This window comes from Eumetopias jubatus, unplaced genomic scaffold, assembly GCF_037043125.1.
Source record: "Eumetopias jubatus isolate StellerSeaLion01/CBP00866 unplaced genomic scaffold, mEumJub1_p1.0 scaffold_12, whole genome shotgun sequence".
Classification (NCBI taxonomy): domain Eukaryota; kingdom Metazoa; phylum Chordata; class Mammalia; order Carnivora; family Otariidae; genus Eumetopias; species Eumetopias jubatus.
Window position 1 is genome coordinate 9,573,846 of NW_028274818.1, and position 23,603 is coordinate 9,597,448.

The 23,603-nt window shown below is 48.2% G+C and overlaps 1 protein-coding gene across 1 annotated transcript in view; it reads left to right on the top strand.

Annotated features, from left to right (window-relative positions):
- Positions 1–23,603, top strand: part of UCK2 (uridine-cytidine kinase 2) — a 65,290-nt gene that overhangs the window by 36,068 nt on the left and 5,619 nt on the right. The window contains exons 2-4 of the mRNA XM_028104665.2: positions 13,045–13,204; positions 14,464–14,560; positions 19,306–19,448. Of these exons, the coding sequence (XP_027960466.1) occupies positions 13,045–13,204; positions 14,464–14,560; positions 19,306–19,448 (400 nt within the window). The remainder of the gene's footprint in view (positions 1–13,044; positions 13,205–14,463; positions 14,561–19,305; positions 19,449–23,603) is intronic.

Below are 23,603 nucleotides of genomic sequence, written 5' to 3' on the forward strand. Positions count from 1 at the left end.
CAGAAAAACAGAGGGATTTTAGGCATATAAAAGATGTTTATTCTTACTTAAAACAGTGGTAAATTAGGTCGATAGCATGATGTTAGATATTCCTCAAGAGTAGGAGGAAGTATGTGAATCATTGAAGGGGGCTATTGGGCTTATGTATGGAAATTTTTAAAAATGCAGATTCTTTGCTTTAGCAAATCCAGTACTAGAAACTTGTCCTATTTATATAAAGCTTGTTTTATTTTTTATTTTTATTTTTTAAATATTTTATTTCTTTGAGAGAGAGAGAGACGGTGCACGTGAGATAGCTAGCACGAGCGGGGGAGGGAGAAGCAGACCCCTCGCTCAGCAAGGAGCCCGATGTGGGATTCAATCTCAGGACCCTGAGGTCATGACTGAGCCCAAGGCATACCTTAACCCACTGAGCCACCCAGGCATCCCTGATTCTCATTTTAAAGGCCCTGAAGCATATTGCTAGACCTAGAAGCAACTTCTTGGTCATGATGCAAACCATAGATTTAAGTTCAGTGCTGTGCAGTTTTACTTTTAAGTATAGCTGAAGTGTTCAAAAATGGGTTGAATCTTGTTGAGGATGCATGATGATGATTAACCAGGATATTTGAGGAAGTCGACACTCGATAATGCCAGTTAGTGATAGTTTACCCTTAGAGCAAACAGAAACACCAGGAAAAATTCTGCAGGAAAAGATTGTAAAGTGAAACGGTACGTCATTATGGCACATAGCCTCTGGAAGAAGAAAAAAAAAATTGTGTCCGGGAGTATATAAAAATAGAAGTTGGAGAAAGTGCTCACATCCTCTGTGATGAAAAAAAGAGAGAAATCGAGCCCACTAAAAAGTGACAGGTGCATTCACTTCCTAGGGCTGCAGTAACAAATTGCCACAAATGTGGTGGCTTAAAACAAAACAATTTTTTATTCTCTTAATAGTCCCAGAGGCCAGAAGCCCCAAATCTAGGGGTTTGGCAGTGTTGATTTCTTCTGGAGGTTCTGAAGGCAAATCTGGTCTGTGCTTTTCTCCTGGGTGCTGGTCGAGTTCCTTGGCTTATAGATTCTGGTGCCTACGCCTGTCTTGACATGGCATTCCCTGTATGTCTTTGTGTTTTGTCCTTTTCTGTTTCTTTTCAAGACCCTTGTCGTTGGGTTTAGTATCCATCCTAATCTGGGATGATCTTGAGATTCTTAACCTTAGTTACATCTGCGAAGACCTTTATTCCAAATAAGGTCACATTCTGAGGTTCTGAAGGTTGGAACATAGTCCTATGTTTTTGGGGGCCACAATTCAACCCACAATAGTCTGTTCTTTTGTGCTCCCCCCCCCAATCCCATGTCTGTCCCACATACAGAATACATTCACTCCATACCAATTAGTTATTTGGGGTTTGTGAGAAAAAAGAATTTTGAGAGGGGAGAGCCTGAATTTCTGGTATTAAAAAACACATTGCAGAAGACGGAGGGTCATTTAACTTTTTTTTTTTTTTTGAGATCATTGTCCATTCACATACAGTTGTAAGAAGTAATACAGAGGGATCCCATGTACCTTTTCCATAGTTTCCCCAATGGTAATGGCTTACAAAACACAACCAGGGTATTGATATTGATACACAGTGAAGATACAGAACATTCTTGTCACCCCTGCCTCTCTGCACTTCCATTCCCTCTTGTCCCTAATTCCTGCCAACCACTAACCTGCTCACCATTTCCATAGTTGTCATTTCTAAAATGTGATGTAAATGGAATCCTACAATATGTACCCTTTTGGGATTGCCTTTATTTTCCTTAGCAAAATTATCTGGAAATTTATACAGGTGGTAGTTTGTTCCTTTTCATTGCTAAATAGTGTTCCATGGTATGGACACACCACAATTCGTTTAACCATTTACCCCTTGAGGAACATCTGAGTGGTCTCCAATTTTGGCTGTTAGGAATAAAGCTTCTGTGAACATTTGTGCACATGTTCTAGGGTGAGCATGTGTTCATTTCTGTGATATAAATGCCCAGGAGTACAATTTGCAGGGTCATATGGTAGTTACATGTTTAGTTTTTTAAGAAAGCACCAAATTGTTGGGGGCACCTGGCTCTGTCGGTAGAGTATATGACTCTTGATCTCGGGGTTGTGAGTTCAAGCCCCACGTTGGGTGTAGAGATTACTTAAAAAAATAAATAAATAAGAAAGAGCCAAATTGTTCTCCTGAGGAGATGAACTGTTTGCATTTCTACCAGCAGTGTATGACTGATCATTTCTCCCTATTGTCACCAGCATTTGGTGTTGTCACTATCTTTTCTTGGCTATTCTGATGGGTGTGTAGTGACATGTCGTCTTGACTTTAATTTACATTTCCCTAGTGGCTAATGATGTTGAATATATCTCCATGTGCTTATTTGCCAGCTGTGTATCCTCTTGGGTGAAATGTCTCTTCATGTCTTTTGCCCGTATTCTAATTGGGATTGATTATTTGTTTTTCTGCTGTTGAGTTTTGAGAATTCTTTATGTATTCTAGATACTAATCCTTTGTTGGACATGTGTGTTACAAGTATTTCTTCCCCATCTATAGCTTGTTTGTTCATTCGAAGAATGTTTTCACTGAGCACATTTTATTTTATTATGTTATGTTAATTACCATACATTACATCATTAGTTTTTGATATAGTGTTCCACGATTCATTGTTTGCGTATAACACCTAGTGCTCCATTCAATATGTGCAAGCACATTTTATTTTTGATGAAATTCATTTTATCAATTTCCCCTTTTATGGATAATGCTTTTGGTATCAAGCTTAAGAAAACTTCGCCAGTGGGGTGCCTGGGTGGCTCAGTCGTTAAGCGTCTGCCTTTGGCTCAGGTCATGATCCCAGGGTCCTGGGATCAAGCCCCGCATCGGGCTCCCTGCTCTGCGGGAAGCCTGCTTCTCCCTCTCCCACTCCCCCTGCTTGTGTTTACTCTCTCGCTGTGTCTCTCTCTGTCAAATAAATAAATAAATAAATAAATTCTTTTTTTTTTTAAAAAGATTTTTTTTATTTATTTGTCAGAGAGAGAGAGCGAGCGAGCACAGGCAGGGGGAGCAGCAGAGGGAGAGGGAGAAGCAGGCTCCTCACTGAGCAAGGAGCCGGATGTGGGACTCAATCCCAGGACCCTGGGATCATGACCTGAGCCGAAGGCAGACGCTTAACGACTGAGCCACCCAGGCGTCCCAGATAAATAAAATCTTAAAAAAAAAAAAAAAAAAAAGAAAAAGAAAACTTTGCCAAGCACTAGATCCTGAAGATTTTCTCCCGTGTTTTTTCCTTAGTAAATCTGATCGATTTTCTTTAAAGATTTATATTTAGAGAGAGAGAGGGAGCACATGAAAGGGAGGAGGGGCAGGGGGAGAAGCAGACTCTCCACTGAGTGGGGAACCCAACAGGGGGCTCGATCCCAGGACCCTGAGATCATGACTTGAGCTGAAGTCAGACACTTAAGTGACTGAGCCATCCAGGCGCCCCAAATTTGATAAATTTTTGCCTGTGGTCCATTTTTTATTTTATTTTATATTTTTTAAGATTTTATTTATTTGTCAGAGAGAGCACAAGCAGGGGGTGTGGCAGGCAGAGGGAGAAGCAGGCCCCCCGCAGAGCAAGGAGCCCAGTGCGGACTCGATCCCTGGACCCTGGGACCATGACCCGAGCTGAAGGCAGCTGCTTAACTTACTGAGCCGCCCGGGCGCCCCTGGTCCATTTTTTTTTTTTTAAAGATTGATATATTTATTTTAGAGAGAGTGTGAGTGGGGGACGGGGAAGGGGATTTTTGAATTCCTTTCTTCAAGGCTATGAAGAATAAATACTAAGTTGAGTTTTCAAAGACACTAAAAGAGACTTTCAAAAAGGAAGGGAAGTGGGTGCTTGGCACAATGTTTTCAGTTTCCTTTCCTGCTGCTCTGTATTTAGGCCTGGGTGCTGGAGGAGACCTAAAGAGGAAATTAAAAAAAAAAAATCTTTTGATAACCTGCTAATTTGACTTCCGGTTTTCCACAGCGTAGATGAGGATTGCTGGGAAGGAAGAGTTAACTCACATAAAGCTGGTACAACAAAGCACCGTTGTGCTGTTAAGTCTTCATTAAACGTTTACCCATGGGTGCCCTTCAATTTGGAAAGATTCAGCAGAGGATCCAACTGGCACACTGTGCTCTCCTTTATCCCATTTATTTTATTTTATTATTATTATTTTAAACCGGGGGAGAAAGTCAACTTTTTTTGTGTGTCTCTCCCTCAGAAGGACTTTGAATCCTGGGCCATAATTTCTGTGCTAGACCTATTATTCTTGTCCAGTAAGCCAGACTACAGCAGGTAGGCGGGTTTGGGTATGCCTGTTCAAAGACATCCTTGTCTTTTCCTAGGACAAGGGGCTTGGTTTGCTGGGTCTTAACCCTCTCAACCAGCCTCCTGACCCTCAAGTAAAAAAAAGGGGAAGGAAATAGATCCAGCCTCACTTGGCAGCCAGGAGGCAATAAGAATTGACCGGCCGACTTCCTCTTTGTTCCCACCTTTCCAAAAGGGGTTCCTAAGCAGCCAAGTCATCGAAGCTTGCAATAATCCTAGATGCTTTAAAGAGTGTGTGTACGTGGTGGGGGTGCCTTCTTGTGCTTATCCTGTGAGGGATACAAAGACATAGCCACAAATTGAGTATTCAGGCTCAGAATCAGCCAGAGGAGACTGGAATCAATCACTGTTTTGTACTGAATCATTTTAATCCAGTTGTGAGGCCTCCTGGCTGCTTGGGGACAAGCACAGCCCTCTCTTGCCCGATATTTGGCCTTTGTTTGGTGGCACCTGTTTACCAGGCTGTGGATGAAACAAGCACTTGGCTTTACAGGAGGAGCATGGGTACTACCCCTCCACCCCTCCGCCCCCCGGCCTTTTTTTCCTTGAAGATGGTGTCGAAGAACTACAGCAGTTTTCAGTTTTGACCTGTTTGCCTTCCAGATTTCCCCCATCATGTTCACATATATGTTACATGGTTATGGTCCTGGTGTACACACCAGTCTGTATTCTGTTTCCTGCTTACACGTTGACATGTCATCTTCCTGTAATCCTCACTGATCCCACCGTAAGTCTGACACCTGGTCAGAGGGTTGGAATGTTCACGATCCTTTCTCCATACTGCTTTCTGGAAGGGTTTCACCAGTTGGTAACATGCCAGCGCGTGTGCCTCTGTTTTAACGTGGCGAGGTTTTTATTTCATTTTGTTTTTAAGATTTTATTTAGAGAGTAAGCATGAGAGGGGAGAGGGTCAGAGGGAGCATGTTTATGTTGGTGACTTGATCAACCAGGATTTTTCTCATGCAGTTGAATACCCGGGTTTTTCTAGGCTAAACTACCTTTGCATATGGATCGGGAATTAAAACTGAGAGCGTCTGTTGTGGGGAGTTTCTTATCTGGTATTGTTTATGTTCTGGGTTCCCCCCTCCTAGGTACTGCTTCCTCTGTGGAGCTTAGCCTGTAGCACAAGCAAGTACAGAACGGTGGGGAGGGTGTTGAATTCTGCTCTGACACCTCAGGGTAGATACAGAGATGCTCGCAGGTGCAGAGAGGTGCCCAATGGTCCTCCTCACCCCACCTTTTAAAACTCATGACATGGAAATGACTTGGCCGATGAGATATCGTGGCTTCTATGATGAGTAAGGCAGCTTCATGGCCCAGGACATGAGAATTACCCTAGCTTTCAAGAGAATATTTACACTGAGGCATACTGGGTATGTGAGGGTTGACCTCAGTATTAGGGTCATTTTGGTTGGAGAGGACAGAAAACCCCAAGTGACAGAGTTTAAGCAAGATGAGTTACCTCACTGTCCTTCCTCTCTCAGCTCTATGATCATTGGCGTCTGGGACTCCCTTAATTTAGCTGCTCCTTTAGTCACATACCAAGGCTGCGAAGTGGCTACTTGTCAAGCTCCAGCTGTCCAGTCTGCATTCCAGCCACCAGGAAGGAAAGTCGACAGGGACCCTGATGCTTAAGGAGATTCCAGGAAGCTGCCACTCCACACTCCCGGCTTATCAAATTGATTAGAACTTAGCACAGTCACCAGAAGCAGCAAGGGAGGCTGGGAAGCAGGGCCGGGTGCCCAGCTAAAACTGTTGGGAGTGAGACTGAGGTGCACAACTAGCTGCCCAGGCCTGAGTGCTTTAGGATGACGTGGAGGCTCGTGCTAAGAATGAGGGCAAGGTATGCTTTTACAAATAACCAGGTGTGGGGGCGCCTGGGTGGCTCGGTTGGTTAAGCATCTGCCTTCGGCTCAGGTCATGATCCCGGGGTCCTGGGACGAGCCCCATGTCAGGCTCTCTGCTCAGCAGGGAGTCTGCTTCTCCCTCTCCCTCTCCCTCTCCCTCTGTGCTCGCTTGCGCTCTCTCTCAAATGAATAAGTAAAATCTTAAAAAAATACCAGCTCTGATTGAAAAAGAGGTCTGCTGGATGAATTCAGACATTTTCTGTGGTAATTGTGACATACATTTGAACGATCCCTCCAGGTGCCCAGTCCTGCCAAGCTCTGGGAGCGAATGCTGAGTCACAGTTGGTCTCTCTGCTCCAGGGGTTGTAGGTTATTGGATTGACCTGTGGCTGCTTTTTGGTACCTAAGACACTTTCATTACATAACAATTCAGTGAGTTTCTGACTTAGGTGTTTATATATGGGGGGCGGGGGAGGGGTGGTGGTGCCAGGAAAACCCATTTGCAATGCATGGGTTCTGGGGCATCCAGGTCCCCAAGACTGATGGCCTTACAGATATACCAGAGCACATTGAATGCCACCTCCTGGTTGCTACCATGTGGCAGTTTGATTGGGAATCCCATCAGCATGTTTGAGCTTTGTTTTAGTTTATCCAGGGCAAATTACTGGTGCTTTAGTTTTCTCGTGCCTGTAAATTAGAGCTTCAGAGCTGGGGTGTTGGGCAACCTCTGCCCCCAAAGGAGTGATGTAATGTCTGGGGGCCGTGCTAGACGCCATATCAGTTAGTGGTGTGTTTCTTGCTTAATCTTAGTGACAGTGAAAGCTGCTGTCTAGAGTAATTGGGGTAACTTGCAAACAGTCCCAGAGTGAAGGAGCTAGATGGGGTGCTCCCTGCTTGAAGAGGCTGAGCATCTGGCCTTCTTGCCCTGTTAGCTAATGGTGGTGGCAAGTTCAGGGCAGGTGTTAAGGGACGTCCACAACCCATTCCTAAGGCTGGGGAGGACATGGTGAGTCAACGCACTTCACCTGGAGCTGGCTGGCTCTTTTCAGCCCTGGGTTGGGTGGTTGCTAGACTTTTCTCTGTCTCAGCAGCCCTCCACCAGATCCTGAAGCAGCTTACCGAGAGTGGGATAGGCATCTTGTTGGGATTCCTAAATGTTGGGCAGCACGTCCCTTCGTCTGTGTTCTTCTATGAGGCAGCGCTTGTGAAATACTAGCCCATTGCTCTAGGGACACACCCAGCCTGAAGGCCTCCTGGCTCTCTGCTGGCCTCCATCGAGCTAAGTGTTGAGGGTGGAGGGCTCTTAACAAAGAAGCCACCCAGAGCTCCGTTGCCCTGTTTGTTAGTTTTACTCTGTCAGTGATACTGGAACTGGACAGAGGACCTGAAGGATTAGATATGTGTGTGTGGAACAGACACACACCAGCAATAGCAGTTAGATGGTGTCTGGGCCGTCCGAGCCACCTCCTACATGAGAATCACTTTAGAGAAATCATACTTCCTATGGCAGGACAGGAACCTGCGGCCCCTCAGCTGCCCTCTTGGAAGGGCCAGCTGAAGTGTCTGTTGACTGCTTGCTCCTGGGGCTTCCCGAATAGGAAGTGTGTGTCTCTGAGAAACGAGGCTAGCACATTGTTCACATCTGAGGGACTGGCCTGATCATGGAGTCGAATGCTGGAATGTTCTCAGAACTACAGAGCCTTTGGGCTCCCAGTTACCAGCTTACTTACAGCTTGGTTCTTTTGAACAGACTCCAAATATCTTGAATAGTGTGTGTGTGTGTGTGTGTGTGTGTGTGTGTGTGTGTACGTACGTGTGTACTTTCAGCTTCTTTTCGATAACACAAATCCCTTGGCCTGCCTTTAGTTCTCTGAAATTCTATGACATTTACCGTTATGTTGTCTCATGATGCTGTGGGACAGAGCTGTGTTATATTCCTAACCACTTCCCTCCGTGTCTCCTTTCCCCCATCGCTGATCTCTGGAAGTAGAGTCTGTTCATGGAGAATATCGGGGCTTCGGCTCTGGAATAGTGAAAAGAATTGGGCATTTGAAGTTAGAAGAGCTATGGTTTTGAGATTCAGCTCTGGGACCTTGAACTAGGCATTTAACTGATGGACTCTAAGCTTCAGGTTCCTCATTAGATAAAAAAGAGATAAAATAGTAACATCTTTTTGTAATGGAATTAAAGGAGATGGTGTCTTCAAATGCCATACAGGTGAAGAAATTGTAAATCCCCTTCACAGATATGTGTGTGTCCGTGCGTGTGTGTATACATACATATACTCACGCTTTTCTAAAGTTAACCCCATGTTGACCTGGATTTCACTTCATATTCAGACAGCAACCAGCAGTCCTAGCTGGCTTATTTTCCACCTCACCTCTAGAAAAATGTTCTAGAAGTGTCAGGAACAGAATATACTCTGGATACGTTGCACTGAATATGGAGATACCACATAAACTAAGCTCAGCTCCAGCTCCAGTGGGCAGTAGATGTTTGCCTGTGGGGTGCAGCCAGTGAGGGGGTGAGCTCTGGGGTTTGGACCACTAGGGTTGAGTCCTGGCCCTACCACCCATGCCCTGTGCAAGTCATTTAACCTGTCTGCATCTCAGTCTTGCCGTCATTGGAGTGGGTATTGATAATCCTTTCTATCACAGAGGGTAGCCATAAATAAGTGAGATCATTTTAAAATACCGAGCCGAGTATCATCTAGGAAGAAACTGCCCATATTGCTCTTCTTATAATAATAATGCTTTTAATTGTAATCCACACGTTTGGTGACATTCACCACCTTAGCCATGTTTAGGAGTACAGTTCTGTAGTATTAAGTACATCGTTGGGCAACCAATCTCCTAAACTTTTTTGTCATGTAAAAGTGAAACTATATCCATTGAATACCTCCCCACCTCCTCCCCTCCCCCAGCCCCTGGCAACCTCTATTCTACTCTGTTTCTGAGAATTTGACTATTCTAGATACCTTCTTTAACTGGAATCCTATAGCTTTTGTCTTCCTGTGACATAATTATTTTAAATCTTAGCCCACCACACCGATTGCACCCTTGCCCACTCTTGGCATTTTCTGTAAGCTCACGACTGTCTGCCTTCTCCAACCCTAGTCATTAATACCTTATTTCTTTTCTTGAGCGAACGAGACACCTTGGAGTTCCAGTTCATCCTTTTGAAGAGGGCGGGAGTAGGGGAAAGGGAAATTAATATGAAAGAGACCTAAGAAGAGGACATTAAATAAGGCAAAGACCATTCAGTCATGGCACCAGGCAGTCTCTGTAGGGCTCCTTCCCTCCCGATCTCGTGAAAATTCAAACCTCTCCTCAAGTAGAGGAAGAGTATAACGAACTCCTGTTTACCTGTTGCCCCCAATTCAACAGCTGTCTAGATTTTTTAGAGGCCATTTTTGACATTTCCAGGAGGAAGAAAATACTGGAGAAGTCTAGACTAACCTGGAGACAGGTGTTTCTTTGCTTGTTCACGCAGTGGTGTTTATGATAAAGGATTTCTGCCTTGGGACTTCTGACTACCCCATAGGTTCAGGACGAAAGGAAGCAGGATTGTAGGCAAGTCATTTCACCCGGTTTCCACATCTGGGAAGGACAGCTCTTGTGACTTACAAGGGTGGTTGTCGTGGAGCACTTAGCCTGGGGCCTGACTTTAATAAAATTTGTTCTAGGTGATGGTGGTGTGTTTGTAGAAAGTAGGATCACCAGACAGGCCCATGAAAACATGGAACCAAGACATAACAGCCGTGGACCAACAAAACAGCCCGAAGACTTTATCCTTGATAAGAAATGGCGATGAACACTGGCTTTCTAAATGTGCTCATGAACCTGGTTTTATTGGCCATTATATCTATTTGTCCTAGGTTGTAACTGAGTGAAGGGAAATGATTGTTTACCTGCAAAATTAGGTAATGTAACTTCTATTATACACACGTTTTTTGGTCGTAGCGAGATTGCTACTCATATTTTTTCTAAAGAACATTTAATGGGTTTTAACTAGAAGTAAAAAATACCACTTTTTGAATAATCAAGTAGATTAAATACATTTGGCTCCATGAAGCCCTCTTCATTTTTGTTGTCTTCTAATAAAAGCTACAGGTGTGTAGACTTTACCCTGCATAGCCTTAGGATGTAAGAAACAGATGTAAGTTAGGAAAAGGAAATGATGAGCTTGTACCTGTTTAAAAATGTATTATTTATAATTGTTTAGAGGCTTTGATTCTGTTGTGGTATTTTCATTTTTGAAACTAGCTTGTCTTGTGCAAGTTTTACCTTTCTCTGATTTTCTGTGATTTTCTGTGATCTTTTCCCGGAATAGGTGCTGTTCCAAAAATCCTGTTTTAAATGCTTTTCTGATAATATGTGAAAATGTCAGAAAGGTAAAATAGTTTTCTTTTTTTTTTTTAAGATTTTATTTATTTGACAGAGAGAGTACAAGCACAAGCAGAGGGAGAAGGTAGGCTCCCCGGTGAGCAGAGAGCCCGATGCAGGGCTCGCTCCCAGGACCCTGGGATCATGACTTGAGCTGGAGGCAGATGCTTAACCAACTGAGCCACCAAGGTGTCCCAGTAGTTTTCAAAATAATTAGCAATTGAGTCAAAATATTGTTCCTCCAAAGATCCTTAATTTTTTAAATTTTTTTTGCCAGAGAGAGAGCACAAGCAAAGGAAGCAGCAGGCAGAGGCAGAAGCAGGCTCCCCGCTGAGCAGGGAGCCTGATGTGGGCCTTGATCCCAGGACCCTGAGATCATGACCTGAGCCGAAGGCAGATGCTTAACCGTCTGAGCCACCCAGGCGCCCCCCTCCAAAGATCCTTATTTGGTTGTGTGTCACAATTTGTGCAACAGGAAATACTGTGCAAAATAGTTTGATGTGGATTGACTAGGGCAACAGGAATGTCCAGTTTTCCTTATGCTTGGACAAATCAAATACGGAGCTTATGAGAAATGGAACTTCTAAAGTGTCCTGGTTTTTCCTTATTAAAACCAGTTGGTAAAGTAAGTTCGATAGTGAAGCAAGCTCCCAAGACTGAGCCCAAGAAATCTCTAACTATGCCACTCTTTTCATCTCTTGTAATTAGGTCAGCCAGCTCCATAAGGAGGCTTGGCTGTGGCTTGTAGGGTTTTCGTAATGTAGGCATTCTTATTTTTAAATTAATCTGTATACAGTGAAAAAAAGGAATGAGTTAATTTGGTAACTACTGTCCTTCACTCTCTCATTCTTTTGAGTGCACTGAGGTAGATTTTAGGTTCTGTATCCAATTGCAATTCCAGTGTGTGTGTTTGTGGGGGGGGGGCCTTCCACACATCAACACGTATTTCTCGGACACGAGCAGGTTATCTGAGAATTCACCCCAGTAATTCTGACACTACCTGGAGATAGGCTCAGGCCGCACAGGTAGGGCTCAGTCCTGTGAGACCGCCCCCCACCCCCCTCTGCCTTGCCGTCAGGTGTCCGTCGAAACACCTGTTGTCACCTATGTTTACTGGCTGGCCAAAGATTGAAGGTTCTAGCTGCTCCTTCCTTAGGTTTGATTAATTTGCTAGAGCAGCTCACAGAACTCAAGACATTTTACTTACAAGGTTAATGGTCGATTATAAAAGGTTATAAGGCAGGACCAGCCAGGTGGAAGAGATGCCTTGTAGGCCCAGGTGTGAAGAGGAGTGGAGTTACCGTGCTCTCCGAGCGGGCCACTGTCCCATTTCCACGCGTTTACCAACCAGAAGCCTCAACAAACCTCATCCATTTGGGTTTGTGTGGATGCTTCATGACATACGCATTTCTGGTTATATCGTTGTTGGCCCCTGACTCAGCCTCCCCCTCCTCCCCTCTGCCTCCCCTCCCTGGAGGTCAGGATGGAAAGTTCTAACCTGCTTCTCCACCAGGCTGGTTCCCCTGGCAACCAGCCCCTATCCTTAGGTACTTTTCAGAAGCCACCTCCTTAACATAGCAAAGTCGGTGCACTGCTCCCCTCACTTAGGGAATTCAAGGGTTTTAAGAACTCTGTGCCAGAAATGCGAGGAGGACTAAATACGGTATTTCCCATTTTCACAGCATCACAGGTAGATATGTGTATTGCTGACAACACGACACAAAGTGTGTAGGTTTGAGTTCATCTGGAAGCGGCTGTCCCCTTCGCGGCAGGGATACCCCATGTTGGTTTAGGGGTTGGTCATGTTTTGTGTCCCATGTCACTCCAGCTCATAAGTGGTGGTGCGTATTCGTGAAGCGGCCACGAGGCTTACCATGAGTGTGAGTGTGAACAAGTCCATGGCGAGGCACTAGAGCAAAAGTAAGCCACGGAAGTGGGACGAAAGCCATGACCTTGGCCTGCTAACTGGCCGAGTTCTCTGGCCCGTGTTTTTGATTCCACATGTGTGCTCCATCACTTCGTGACCCAGAGCCCTTTGAGCCATCAGCAACATCATCGGTGTGTCTTCTTTTCTACTTTCTGCTGTTTTGTGAGTGTCTATCCAGGGCACAAGCAGGGATAAATAAATTTGTGTTCCTTTGTATTGGTAGCTTTAGGAGAGACTTTACGGAAGAGGAGGTAAAAATTACTGCCCTCCTCCCCCTGTGGCCCCTGCAGATACCTGCAAGTAGTAAACTGTGTTCAGGAAGGGAGGAAGAGACTCTGGGACACCCCCCGCTCAGCCGACTTTCTCCTTCAGGCTTCTAATCCATCATACAAGATGGTAGCCCCCATCATACAAGATGGTAGCCTCCGGATTCTTCCTTCCAGAGGGCCCTGGCGCAGGGCGTGTGCATCTGTGAGCGACTCTGCACGCCCCTTTAATCCTCGGCGTTCGTTCTCTCCTACAGTCTTCCGTCTGTGCTAAGATTGTGCAGCTCCTGGGACAGAATGAGGTGGACTGTCACCAGAAACAGGTGGTCATCCTGAGCCAGGACAGCTTCTACCGCGTCCTTACGTCGGAGCAGAAGGCCAAAGCCCTGAAGGGCCAGTTCAATTTTGATCACCCGGGTGAGTCAGGAGTTGAGGGTGTGTGTGTGTGTGTGTGTGCGTGCGTGTGTGTGTGCGTGTGTGTGTGTGCGCGCGCGCACGCACTGAGAAAATGACCTCTTGGAATCTGTTTCTATTGATAAAATGGGGGATGTATAAATACCTTGCAGGGTTATGGTGGGGCCTCAAGAAAGAATTTTGAAACACATTTCACAGTTGCATGGCTCAGTAAAATATGGATTGAATCTGCATCTGAACGAGGGTGACTCCTTGTGAGCCTGTTGTTTGAGATTGGCCAGACATAGGACAGCACAGACAGAGCTGGTTCTTCTGCCTCCTCTGATCTGAAGCAGCCCGTGCCCCCACCCCCCCCCCACACATGCGTGCACATGGCAGGGTGTGAAACTCACTGACTGGCGGAAAGGACAGTGGAGGGTCCAGGATGTCTGCCTGCGTGACGTTTACCTTGACAGTCCCAGATCAGCACATTGCCTTTTAGCTGGTTTTGGTTCTTTTTTTTTTTTTTAAGATTTTATTTATTTGTCAGAGAGAGAGAGAGCACAAGCCGGGGGAGCGGCAGGCAGAGGGAGAAGGAGGCTCCCCGCTGAGCAGGGAGCCCCATGTGGGGCTCAATCCCAGGACTCCAGGATCTCATGACCTGAGCTGAAGGCAGATGCTTAACCGACTGAGCCACCCAGGCATCCTTGGTTTTGGTTCTTACAACTGTTGGAATCAAAACTTGGTGCCCCTTACGGCTCCCCGAGTCGTGTGTATGCTTTCTGGGTGAACGTATTCCAGCTCCCAAGACAGCAGCTGAACTTGCGGGGAGAGAGGTGGCTGAGGCCAAGGGTGGATAGAAAGGTAGAAAAGAGAAGTGAGTTTCTTGGAATGCATTCATACGTTCTATTTTGAGATCCAGGGAGTTTACCTTCTGCTTTGGGTAGAGATTTGGGTTTTTTTCGGTGGGGACTCCTCTAGGGTGGGATATACGTCCAGGAAATAGATGTGGATGATTATAGGAGAAATCACTTTAAAATTCAGCAGCATTTTTTTTTTTTTAAAGATTTTATTTACCCATTTGAGAGAGAATGAGAAATAGAGAGCATGAGAGGGAAGAGGGTCAGAGGGAGAAGCAGACTCCCCGCTGAGAAGGGAGCCCGATGTGGGACTCGATCCTGGGACTCCAGGATCATGACCTGAGCCGAAGGCAGTCGCTTAACCAACTGAGCCACCCAGGCGCCCAAAATTCAGCAGCATTTTAACAGTCTGATTTCCTTCAGATGCCTTTGACAATGAACTCATCTTCAAAACACTCAAAGAAATCACCGAAGGGAAGACGGTGCAGATTCCCGTGTATGACTTTGTCTCCCATTCCCGGTAAGTGAGCTTTTGGGGGCTGGGCGTTGCTCCTCGCAGCTCCCAGAGCAGTCCGGTTTCCCAGGCTGCAGGCTGTGTCCTCCCCTCCCCTGCGCCCACGGCCGTCTGTGTGAGTGGCAGCAGCGTGCGCTGCGGGTGTGCACGGGTTGGGGAGTTTACCTGGCGCTTCCTGGAACAGTCTGCTCATCACGTTTTGCTGACTCTGAAAGGACAAGCTCATGAATTGGAGCTTGGGTGAGGGACTCTACACTTGTCCTGATTCACAGCCCTGAGCGGTTGTTCCCGGAATAAGATGTAAAGGGGCCGGGCAGAGGACACAGGAAGAAGAACAAAGAAAACTGTTCTTTCTTCTCTCCTGGTTGGACCGGGCAGAGAGCTGTGAGGGCGCTGAGGTCACCAGAGAGCAGCCGCTCAACTCCCAGGAGAGTTGAGTTTCTTGGTCGGTCGTGTCCTTTCTGCTGATCTGTGTTCGTGCTCCTGATTAGGTCTAGAGGAGGGGCTCATCTTCTTTCCCTCTGAGTGGTTGCCCAAGGCTCCTAGAGGACTTCACGCCTGCTGGCCAGGCATCCAAAGCTCCCTCGAGCCTCCTAGGACTCTCTACTCGCTCTGTCTCCTTGGGGACTTCCCAGGCAGACTCTATAAACTCCTGAATGGCATTTAAAGCACGCGTAGCTGCTCCTTATTCTGGGCTAGTAATTGCTCAGTAAGTGTTGTTTTCAGCCCTGCGCTGTTCTGAAAGTTTTCTCCCACCTGCCTTTCATCCTTACCTCTTGGTTCCTTTCTTTCATTCTCTCGAGTGGAATTTTTTTTTTTTAATGGGAAATTAGATTTCATGCATCTTTTAGTACCAAATGCCTCTGTAATTAAAAGCCCATCTTTATCTCCCTGTGTGTTCCTTGAGTATTCATCTCAGCCAGCCTTTGATGCGGGATTCCTCACATGTTCTGTGCCTTTCCCAGAACTTGAGGGTGTGGCAGAGATTGGTTGGAGGAGGAAGAGAGTGAACACATTGTGCTAGAAAGCCAGGCTGCTTAGCGCCTAGCCTTCATCCCTCACCAGTATCTTCTGAAGCGTGTCCTACTATGGACCAGATGCTACTGTGCCAAAAACTCAAAGAACAAGATGCACCTCCAGCCTCAAGCCACCACAGACCGTGCAGGAATAAAGGGGCTTAGTACAGGAATTGGAGCTTTTAAGAGTGTTGGGGGCTGGGGGTGCTGGGAGAGCTAAGATCCGAGAGGCTGTAGTCTAAGGGTCTAGGGTCCATGGCGAGTTCAAGAAGCTGCCACATCTGAGCCCTAGCCTCCAAGGGGGGCGACTTGCGGAGTAGCTGCAAAGTTGCCTCGTGTGGCTATTAAGGTCTCCTAAAAATTAGCTGCGTTTTGTTTCATCTTCTACATTTCCCATTGGCAAAGGACCCTGGGACCCCAGAGGGAAAAGGATTCTGGGAATTGTAGTTTCTAGCCTTAGCAGGGAGTGGTGGTGATGTCTTGTCCACAGGAGACACAAGGGAGCCCAGCAGCTCTCAGGTCCAGGGCCGGGCGGGCACTGCCTCAGAATTAAAATGCAGCTGACAACTAAAGTAAGGGCCTATGGAGGAGTGTGAAGGAGGGAGGAAGGGCTGGAGTATTTAGAGCAGGTTGTATAGAGGAGGTGATCTTTAAGCTGTATGTTGGAAAGCGTAAGAAGTCGTTGGGGGAGGGGATTTTCAAGGTAACGGGTAGGGAAGCATTTCAGGGACGAGCTTGGTGGGGAATCGCAGCTGGTTAGGAGTGGCGGGATGGGGGTGAGTGTGCAGGAAGAGTGGCTGGGAGGCAGGCAGGCCCCAGAGAGGAGAGGCTGGGGACGCCAGGGCCAGAGCGCGAATGTGTTGGCAGTAGGGAGTCACAGACGGCTGTTACGTGGGAGCAGATCATTCTGGTGGCAGGAAGAGAGGATCCACGATGCTATTTATGAAGCCCTTGGAGTCGTAGCCCAGGCGAGAGACTCCTGAGGGCCTGAGGTCAGGCGGCGGAAATCCGGGTGGTTGGCAGGAGGCAGGACCTGACCAGATGGAGGAGGTGGTGGGGGGAGGGGGTAGCGTGTGCAGCATGAGCTCCATCAGGTTCATGGATTGACCACTGAAACCCCAGCAGAATTCCCCATCCAGATGTGATTCACCCCCCGCCCCAATTCCTTCGCAACCATATATTTTATAGCCTTATTCTTTAGTGGCCCACAGCCCATTTCTTTGTGAAACTCTGCCTGACCACTTTTGGCCACAGCAGTCCCTCAGCTCTCAAGGGCCACTCGTTAGGGACCCAGCTGTTAAGAGTTTACTGCTCCCGACCCATCCACGGGCCTTTCATGGTTGACATACAAACAGATGTTGGACTAGACAGAGAAGACTCTTGTTTGCGGTTAAATACCCTTCTCTGGCCTTGCCCCTCCTCATAAGCCAAACGAGAAGCTTGGATTCAGGTTATCTCAAATGCTCTAATTGTCTCGGTATCTTATGTGGACTTGCCAGCCAGACTCTGAACTTCGTCACGGAATATTGCACCAAGTGTGGCTCCTCTCGTGTTCTGGGCTGGTAGTTGCTCATTCGATGTTGTTTTTAGCGCTGGGCTGTTTTGAAGGGTTCTCCTCCCTAGATGTACATGTGCACTTGGGAAGGGATGGATCCCAGCTTCTTGGGGCATCAGCAACAGCACGGACAGCATTCTCCTTGCTTTCCCAGGATTGAAGAGGCATGTTTGTTGAATTGGAAAACCACCTGTTCCTTGTTCATAATCACCAGCTAGGTGTCCTGATTGTGGTGTGAGCACACGTACACCTAGCACAGTCACAGTGCTCTCCGGTAGAGTGTTTTGTAGAGTGTTTTCCAGACGGAGCCCTGGGAGTTTCCCCTCCCCCACGAAAACGGAAACATTCTCCATTTCCTGGCAGAGACTTTTCCACCCTCCTTCATGTAGGGCAGTTGCCTACAGCGGCTCATAATTTCACTCACTCACTGATCCTATTTTCTAGCCCATTTCCCTTCTGAGCTCTGTCCAGTTGGGTTCTTTATCCTAAACCACAGTGGGCACCCTGTTTTCTGGTAGCTGACATTCCTCCAGACTGGTGCTCCTCACCGCTGGCCACATGTTAGAAACACCTGGGGCGGTTTTATAAAATACTAGCGCTCTGACTCTACCCCAGGCAAATGAAATCAGAGCCCTGAGGGGTAGGGCCCAACTATACATTTTTTTTTCTTTTAAAGATTTTATTTACTTATTTGACAAAGAACGCACAAGCAGGGGGAGCAGCAGAGGGAGAGGGAGAAGCAGGCTCCCCGCTGAGCAGGGAGCCTGATGTGGGACTTGATCCCAGGACCCTGAGATCATGACCTGGGCCAAAGGCAGATGCTTAACTGACCGAGGCGCCCCAGGCATACATTTTTTTTTTTTTAAGATTTTATTTATTTGAGAGAAAGAGAGCACGTGCGCCCATGTGCGGTGGGGGCGGGGGGTGCAGAGGGAGAGGGAGAATCTTAAGCAGACTCCATGCTCAGCACAGAGGCTCAGTCTCAAAACCCTGAGATCACGACCTGAGCCAAAACCAAGTCCAAACCGACTGAGCCACCCAGATGCCTACAGGCATACATATTTGTTTAAAGCTCCCCTCCCCAGACGGTTCTGTGTGCATCCAGAGTTCCATCGTTGCTCTAGAAGTCTCATCATACTCACCTGGTCCTCTTCTGTTATCTTTTATGCCTCATGTTCTGCCACTTGGTAGTTGCTCCAGCAGTGCCCGCCTTAGAACTTAGACAGGAACCCAAGGGTCTGAGCTAATAAGGAATCAAAGGGTGTTTATGGGAGGGAAGTTCAGTGCATCCTCTTGCATGGGCAGCTGCTGATGTCCCCGTGTTTGCACAGATAAAGCCATTGTCTTAAGGAACCTTAAAAAAATGTTTTATTTGGTTTAATTCCTCAATGTCCGCCTGAGTAGTAAACCTTGCAGTGGAAACTATTACCTTCCTTTCAGTGACTTGAGCAAGAGGCAGTAGAGGATGGTTAGGACCGAAGCAGATGGCGACCCTGTGGGGCAGATGGGGAGGTAGTGCGCACCCCTGCCTCACTGAGGAGGAGGGGGAGGGCCTCCAGGCCCAGACCCACAGCCACAGTGCTGCTCATGCCCGAGCCAGACCAGACGGAGCTCGGGACGCTTTCCTTCCCTGTAGAATGCTTCCTCCCCTCTCTCTTCTCTGCAACTTCCTTTTTCTGCCGCCTCCTCTCCCATCCCTTCCTGCCTCCTTCAGTTGCCTCCGGACAAGGGGAGGGGGTGGGGCTGTTGGGAGAAGACTGTGAATTTCTGTTTGTGAAAGTTCAGTGTTAGCTTCCATGAATGCTGGGCCTGAGAGCATTCCCGGAGACGCCCCCAGAGAGAAGAAGAAATCACATCTGCTTCTGTCTGTCTCCACTGTGTGTTCAACGGCATGTTTTTTTTTTTTTTTTTTATCCCAAGGAGAGGGATGACTGTCTTCTCTTTTTATGGTGAGAGCTCAGAAGAGCTGGTCAGAGAGACCTTGGCCCCAGTCGTGAGGGCCCTTTGGTCGGTCTTCAGTGGTGGTCCAAGGGCCCTGCAAGGCTGCGTTATAGCTCCCCCTTTCGGTCCTGCTGTAGGTCTACAGGGAGGGGGCGCCAGACTCCCAGACAGACACTGCTGCTGTCCTCCCTTTGCTCACTCTGCCTGGTTCGGCCCACCATCTGCTCTGTGCTTTGCAGGAAGGAGGAGACGGTTACTGTCTACCCCGCGGATGTGGTGCTCTTTGAAGGGATCCTGGCATTCTACTCGCAGGAGGTGCGAGACCTCTTCCAGATGAAGCTTTTTGTGGACACAGATGCGGACACCCGGCTCTCCCGCAGAGGTGCGTTCTAAAAGCCTCCAGTGGCCCTGTTGGTGGCCCAGTCCAGCTGAGTCAGTTCAGCCCCAGGATGTCCTGCTTCTCAAACACTTGGTGACATCTGAGAAGGGGTTAGTCGCTGTGTTGGGTAACGAAAGGCCTGTGAGATCACGGAGATGAGATCAGAAGTTTACATTGTGGTTTTGCTGGAGAAAAGTTTGATTAAATGCCCAGTCCTTTATGGTTTTCCCACAGGCATCATAATCAAGACAGGAACTAACTAGGATGTCTGGGGGCAGGAATCCTAGTGCCCGCAGCACTGGGCAACTTGTCCCACCAGCCCACTTCTCTAGCCCTTTTTATTTTTCAGAAGGCTCTGTGGAGGTTTGGTGACTCTTGTCCAGCCAGCTGCGGAGCAAAGTTGCTCGGTCATTCCCTCTGTAGGCCTTACTGAGGGTGTGCCTGTGCAGGTCCCTGTGCCTGGTGTCCTCAGGGACAGCCGCCCTTCGGTGGGGAGTGGAGCCCGTGAATTCAGCCCTGCAGGACATGGAGTGGAACCCCCCCGCCGCGGGGATCAGGAGGCTTCATGGGGGATGGGGTAGGGTGATGACAGACAACCCAAGAAATTACATGGTGCAGATACAGACACATTGGGCTTGTTCCGGGAAGCAGGGGGCTGGAGTTCCTAGAGGGCTGTCCGAAGAGATGCTGGAAATTGCTTGAGGCAGATTACGGGGACTGTGGCTTCCCATTTGGTCCCTGGTCACGAAGGTGAGCTACCAAGGGGTTTTGAGCAGGGCGGGTGAAAGGGCCTCAGCTCTCTGTTGGGAGATGACTCTGATGGAGGGAGTAGAAGTGAAGACTGCAGGTAGGGCTGCTGTAGGAGGTGGCAGGGATGAGAAGGTACCAGCAGTCAGAAAATGACAACCGCCCCCTGCCCGGTGGGGGCCGTAGGGTTGGGGGCGAGGAAGAGAGCAACAGAAGGTGAGGAAAGTGAGCCAGGCTTCGAGTCCCTGTTGCGTGGAAGAGGAACGAGACCCCAGGAGTGACAAGGTGGCTCCTAGTCACAGAGCAAATCATGGGCAGATTGGAATTTTATAAGTTCCAGCCCAGAGCCATCTGACCTCAAATCCTGTGACGTTTTCTCTTCTCAGTTCATGACAGATTTGTGGTTTATCCACTTAAACGTCCTCTCTTTGCAAGAACTATAAATGGAACCGGCAGAATATAGAGAAACGAGTCCCTGGGTTTTGTCCTCCCAAGGAGTAGTGTCTGCACGCTATTAAGTGAATTGTTGTTACACTCTACTCCCAGGTGGGGTGGGGGAGGGGTAGAACTCCTCGATGGAAGAAAGGAGAGTGGGAGGCCCAAATTCTAGTCCCAAAGCCTCCGGCTAGCTTTGTGACTTTGGTGGCTCTTGGGACTCGTGTGACCTCCCAGGCTTGGGTTTCTTTATGGGTAAGATGAAGGAAACAGGACTATTTTTAGGGTCATGACTTTGGCCAGGAAAGAGTTGCATGGTCTTTTTTAATAGATAATCGAGGCCCGAGCCTGATAGTCCCTCATGCATCTGCCCCAGAACCTGGCTTACCACCTTAGTCCCCAGACCCAGGTCCTGCCGTGGTTGCTCTACTCTATGTCCCCATTAGTCTGTCAAATCAGGGAGGCAGCATGATGCACCTGGGGAGAAATTGGAATCAGATGAACTGGACTTAAATCCTGATTTCACCATTTAGTAGATATGTGACCTCGGGCAGGTTATGTTGTTACCTCTTTGTACTTCATAAATAGGGATACTCAAGTTGGTTGATTACATATTGATCAGTATCCCTGGGTTGTGAGGATGAGCCGTAACGCAGGTTAAATGCCTGGCGGTGCATTAGCTGGTAACAGTCTGTGTTAGATCAGGCTTTGCCTGAGACGGTAGGTGTTCTGCCTGAGTTTTCTTCCATCAGGACTGGTCAGAGCCTCTGAGTTGTCATCGCATCCTCAGGAGCTGGGACACCGGCCTGATCCCATTGTTCGGTCAGTACATGGTACTGAAGTCCCGGGCGGTGCAGTTACTAACGCTTGAGGGAGGAGCGCATGCGAGCCGTGGCCCAGGAAAATAGAACCAGTTTGAGAAATACAGAATTCAGAATCCTTGGAAATCAGACGATCTTGGCCTCTTAATTCAAACAAATCATCATGGCACTGATGACACGGAAAATTCTCCCTTGCTCTCTTATACTTGGATCATTGTGCGAAACGGGGCGGGTGGGGGGAAGGAGACAGGAGGTGATGGTGGCTTTCTGTGGGGTTTCTCCGGCCGCTTTCCCTCTCAGACCTCTGTCTTCTCCTGTCACCTGCTGGCGAGTCACTTTCTGGTGGGCTTGTGCGGCCTTTCCACATGCAGCTTCTACAAGTTCATTCTCTGTCCACGTAGGACAGAAAACATACCTGGCATGTGCTTTGTGGGATGGGAGGGTGGGTTAGTCGGGAGCAGCTGCTGGGCCTCAGAACAGTCCTGGAGACTTGAGTTAGTGCCGTGGTTTTACCCTTCCACTGTCACAGTTCCTGGGCTGGTGACCCTCGAGGTCAGAGTTGACTATCATGTGGCACGGGGGATTTGCCTTTGAGCCATGCAGCCTTGGAACACTTACCTCCATCATGGGAACCCCTCATACTTTTGGGGGTATTGGTTTCTCCCAGCTTTCACCTTCCCTCCGTGTGTGTTACTTACTCTAACCCACCCTACAATTCGGGGACAGGGAAGAACTGAGACGGGACCAAGGAGGGCTGACACCTACTCTCTCTCCTGCTCTAATTCTCTGTGTCCAGTTCCCATAGCTTCAGGGCTGCAGTGGACCTTGAGATAGTCTGTTCTGTTACTAGAGTAACACATTTCCTCGACTAATTGTTAAAGTGAATCAGCTGAACCATTGAGGAATTGTATTTATTCTGGGTCCTTCTAAATTTTTGTTCTTGGCTTTGGCTGACCAGAGGAGCCCTGGTGGCTTTGGAAGGGCGGCCGTGAGAGCCAAGCAGGGAAGGTGGGCAGACGGGTAGTTTCCTGCCCTTTCCCCCCTCTTCTGAAAGGGCCTTTCCTTTCCAAGCAAATGTGCTGGGTCAGAGTGATGATCAGGGAGCCGGTTTTGAGTCCCTGGAGTTTCCGGTTTGTGCCAAGACCTTGTTCTGACTCAGTCCTTGGCTTGGCCCTATTTCCTGACTTCGCCTGAGGAGTACGGCACTTAGGTGCAGTGAATGGGCTGGCCTTGTGTTGTCCTTGGCTCGAGGAGGGGTCTCGGGCTGTTTGAGGTGATAACTCAGTGGAAGGCTCTTGGGGAGCAGAGGTGGGGGATGCCTTTTGATTTTACACGTTCCCAGTGTCTGGGCAACATTCTCACCCGTTTCCTGTTTTCCTTTTTCCAGGGTAGAAACTGTAGGATGGCTCCTCCCTGTCTTCCCTGTTCGCCCTCTCCACTGTGTCTTCCCATGTGTCTGTGCCCTGCTGTCCCTCCCGCACTGCACCCCCCACTCCCACCTTTCCTGCTGTTCTGCGGGACCCCGCTCTCGGCTGAGTCTGCTGTGTTCCCCTGGGCTCGCCTGAGCTCACAGATGCTGCCCTTCCAGGGGTCTGCTCTGTCAGGGAGCCATCCCTCTCTTGAAGCTTCCCAGATTCTGTTACCATGATAATCCGTGGCAGAAACTCAGGTTTATTGAATGCATACTATATGCCAGCCACAGCGCTGACGAGTTTCATGTCCATCCCCCTGTATTCCGAGGAGTAAGGACTTGGTGAGAAAGCCTCTGTGTATTATGTCTCTATTTTACAGTTAAGGAAAATGAGAGTCACAGAGGTATGAGTGGGGTCAGGATTCCAGCCCGGGTCACTTTTGCCTGCATTGCTCCCGATGGCAGGCCAAGGGGTCGCTCTGGGCCCTGGAGCAGCCTCCGTGTGACTCTCCTGCTCCCCGCACTTTTCCCCCGGCACCTCCCTCCTGCAGTGGCCTGGCGGGGGGAACTGTCGGGGCTACAGGTGACAAGGGGGCCACAGGCCTGGGGCCGAGGGCAGCGGGAGAGCGTGAAAAGCATGTCTTGTGAAACAAGCACATCAGGCTTTTGCAGGGCTTTTAAGTAAAGGCTGCCTGAGTGCAGGCGTGTGTTTGTTTTTTCCCCCAGCTCTGATACCCTTTGCCC